Genomic DNA, 3,790 nt, shown 5'->3' with positions numbered 1-3,790 from the left:
CTCTCTCCTTCTCTCCTCTCTCCTCTCTCTCTCTCCCCTCTCTCTTCTCTCTCTCCTTCTCTCTTTCTCCCTCTCTCTCCTGTCTCCTGTCTCCTGTCTCATCTCTCTCTCCCCCCGCCCCTTCCCTCTTTCTCTTTCTCACGCTCTCAAACTAGAATGGGATCTGGCTTTGGATCTCAACTCTGAGCCCTGGGACCCTGGGGACACCACTGAACCAGCTGTCTTGGTCTCTGGCTCCTCTTCAGTCCAATAAGAGAGCTCTAAACCGACCCTAGTGTGGTGGAGCAGTAAGAAGAAACCCCACTCCACAGCTCGTGTGGCTTTGGGCAAAGCAGTCACTTCCCTGGACCTCAGATCCCTGGAACCGTGATCCAAGACACTAAGTTTATTAAGTTCCTCATCAACTTCTACGAAAGGATGACCAGAATTATTATTCTCTAGGTAACGTGCTTTCTGAACATGTATTTTTGCTGCCTGGAGATTCAGCCTTATACACCTTTGGAACAATGACAAGGGTTTATACTTTTTAGGCAAATTCACTAAAATGGGGTCTCCTGTGACAGTAACTGACATTAGAATACTTCAAAGTTGGCAAAGCATTCTGCATACATTATCTAATTTCATCTTCACAACAACCCTCTGAGGGAGATACAAGAGGTTTTACTCACCCCAATTTACAGATGAGGAAACTGAGGCCTAGAATACTTCTGACTTGCACACAATTACAAACCAAGTGTGTGTCAGGAACAGGATCTGAACAGTGGTCCTTCTGACTCAATGCTGGGCACGCTATTCTCCCTACCACGCCCTCTCTCCCTGTATGGGGCTGCCCTGATCCCACCTGAGACAGCTGAGTGCAAAGAGTAGCCAGTGGGGAAACTCTTCCACCTTCCTTTCTCTTTCCCCATTTCCTCCAGGACTTCCCGGGGGCACAGCTGCGGAAGGCTAACACGGCCGCTCATGTGCTGGATGAGCTGAGGGTCACCAACCATGGTCCTTCCAGTAAGGCAGAGGACCTGCCAGGCTTACTCTGAATCCTCAGGTCTTTGGGGCCATCATTCTCTCCAGACTAATGCATCCTAACGAGCCCTGGGTCTCACCATCCAACCCGATGCTGAACCCTCCACACTTCTGGGCTTTTCCATTCACCCTGCAAACATCATCCATGCTGCCTCCTCCAATTTCAGCGTGAGCTCCATGAGGGCACGGACACAGTCGCTTCTGTATACACATCACTGAGCACAGTGCTCGGCACACAGAAGCACTTAATCAATGTTCATTCACTCAGAGAAGTGTGAAATACTTCCTGCCCCTATTTGTGGAAGGAGCTGCTTTAGCGTTGGCTAAACTGGGGGAGGGGCTGGGGCGTGGGTGGGCAGAGGGAGCACGTACATGTGCCAGTCCAAGTATTCAATTAGTGCTTGATCCATGGACCTCACCTTCCAGGCCTAGGTGGGCTGAAAATGCTAAAAACTGACAAGAAAAGTTCAGCTCTATCATGGCCACAGCTCCAGAGGAGTGATGGAAACTAAGATGGGTGGGGACATCCCTACCCTTTGGAAGGTGCTGGCATAAGAGCTACACCTACCATAATTGTCCACCAAACATCCTGGGGCCACTTATGAGGCAGATAGGCAGTGCAAAGGAGAGAGCGCTGGACTTGACATCAGGAAGACCTGATGTCAAAACCAGCCTCGGACACCTGCTAGCTGCATGACCTCGTACAAGTCCCTTAACCTCTGCCTCAGTTTCCCGATCTGTAAAATGGGGATCATAATGGCACCTACCTCTTCCTGGGTGACTGTGTGGATGAAAGGCGATATCATGTGCACAGTGCTTTGCCACACTTAAAGCCCTGTAAAAATGCTAGTTACGACCACCACTACCACCGCTAGTACTGCCAGGGAGTCTGTAATCATCGTGGTTCTTAGAGGAGCTCTCTGGTTTCCTCCAGCCTCATCGACTCACCCTCCTTACATGGTCTGAACATGTTCACCAGCAAAGGATGCTTGGGTGCACCCGCCGGGTCTTACCGTCCGGTCTGCTTAAAAAACTGCTCTTCAAATTCTCTTAATGCTTTGCGAAGCCTCTTCTTGTCAGCCCTGGTTTCTCGAAGATGGTCGAGTAGAACCGGCCTGTAAAAGGTAAATACAGATGGGCTGGCTCTAGGAAATGGACCAAGCAGAACCCTGCAGCAAACCTGTCCGTCTGGTCCATAAAAGGCAACAGAGACTTCAGATCCCTACCCACATATCACCCTGACAACGACCGTCTGGGGGAAGAGCGAGGACAGTGGCCTCACCAGAAGGGGGAGTCATGGAGAGTCAGGTCAGTCAGTGGGATGAAGCCAGATGCAAGGGGGCCCAGGGAGCCATGACAACCTCTCAAGTAGGGGAGGGACATGACTAAAAGCGTTTTTGGAAGCTGAACCTGGGCTGAGGCTAGGTGATGAGTGGTAAGGCAGCAGGGATAGAGAAAAGAAAGAAGCAATAATCTGGTGGTCACTTCTAGGCCAGGGTGCCATTACATGGATGCCCGAGCAGAACACCAACGGTTCCAGCCATAACATGGCGGTAAAAACAATGATGACTGCGTTTACTCACTAGACTTCTCTAGCCAAGGCAGAAAAGCAGACTGGCCCAGAACCACGCAAGGCTTCTCTGCTCACCAATCAGGGGACCATAAAATGCAGTCATCACACAGTCATCAATGCTGCCTCACAAGCATTTTCATTTGTTGAGTTTTACCACGAGATGTGACTAAAGAGACCTCGGGTCAGCTCCACAAACTACACTCAAAAATGACTTTCCTCATTCCATAGCTGTCATGGATGGCCCCAGCCAAAGAATTCACCAGCACACGGCTAGCTTTCTGGCAACCGCCTCTGTCTGTCCTTGGCGGGTTGGTCAGCCAGTGGTCAGAGCAAGCCAAAGAGGCAGCTGGCCACGGAAGCACGACGGTGGATCCCCCAAACTCTCTCTGGGTCAAGGAACGATAGATTGCTATGGGCTCATTCCACCAATGGGAAAGCCCGTCAGTGTTCTGAGCCATAACAGGTAAAGTGAGGAAGGCTAGCCCCAAGAAAGAAGGCGAATGCCTGGATGGACAGTTGTTGTGGCCTCCTAGGGCAGAGATACCCAAAAATGCAGCACTCACATGGTGGCCTCGTGCAAGTTGGACATGGAAAGGGCAGGATGTCTGACTTCCTTCTTTGCATCCAGAGGTAAGGCTGCAGCAGACTCAGTCTCGTTGAGGAAGGGAAGGGGCCCGCCCACGGGCAAGCAGGAGGCTGGATCGCACAAGGAAGGCTGGTGGCTTCCCTGGGGACCGTCTTCATCAGAGTCTTCTTCTTCCTGCTTATTCATGGAAGAGAAAGGAGGGAAGGAAGGAAGAAAAGAGCAAAGGAGGGAAAGAGGGAAGGAAGGAAGGAAGGAAGGAGAGAAAAAGAAGGGAAAGGAAGGAGGAGGGGAGGGAGGAAGGGAGGAAAGAAGTAAAGTAGGAGGGAAAAGGAAGGAAGGAAGAGAAAAGAAGAAGAAAATGAAAAAAGGAGGGAAGGAAGGAAAGAAAGAGGGAAGGAGGAAGGAGAGAAAAAGAAGGGAAAGGAAGGATGAGGAAAGGGAAGGAGGGGGGAAGGGAGGAAGGAAGAAAAGTAAAGTAGGAGGGAAAAGGAAGGAGGGAAGAGAGAAAAGAAGGAAGAAAAGGAAAAAAGGAGAGAAGGAAGGAAAGAAGGAAGAGGGAAGGAAGAAGGAAGGAAGGAAAGAAGGAAAGAAGGAAGGGAGGGAGGGAGGAA

The 3,790-nt window shown here is 50.6% G+C and overlaps 1 protein-coding gene across 3 annotated transcripts in view; it reads right to left on the bottom strand.

Annotated features, from left to right (window-relative positions):
- The window catches only part of FAM13C (family with sequence similarity 13 member C), a 104,831-nt gene that overhangs the window by 4,564 nt on the left and 96,477 nt on the right, over positions 1-3,790 (bottom strand). For 2 of the 3 annotated variants that reach the window (XM_027840754.1, XM_027840757.1), the window contains exons 12-13: positions 3,157-3,356; positions 2,034-2,135 (exon numbers count right to left, since the gene is read on the bottom strand). In XM_027840754.1, the coding sequence (XP_027696555.1) occupies positions 2,034-2,135; positions 3,157-3,356 (302 nt within the window). The remainder of the gene's footprint in view (positions 1-2,033; positions 2,136-3,156; positions 3,357-3,790) is intronic. The other variant, XM_027840756.1, reaches the window with a different exon arrangement.

Source organism: Vombatus ursinus, unplaced genomic scaffold (assembly GCF_900497805.2).
Source record: "Vombatus ursinus unplaced genomic scaffold, bare-nosed wombat genome assembly UNPS02014847.1, whole genome shotgun sequence".
Taxonomy (NCBI): Eukaryota; Metazoa; Chordata; class Mammalia; order Diprotodontia; family Vombatidae; genus Vombatus; species Vombatus ursinus.
Note: the sequence above shows the minus strand (reverse complement) of the source record. Positions and strands in the feature narration are given on the sequence as shown.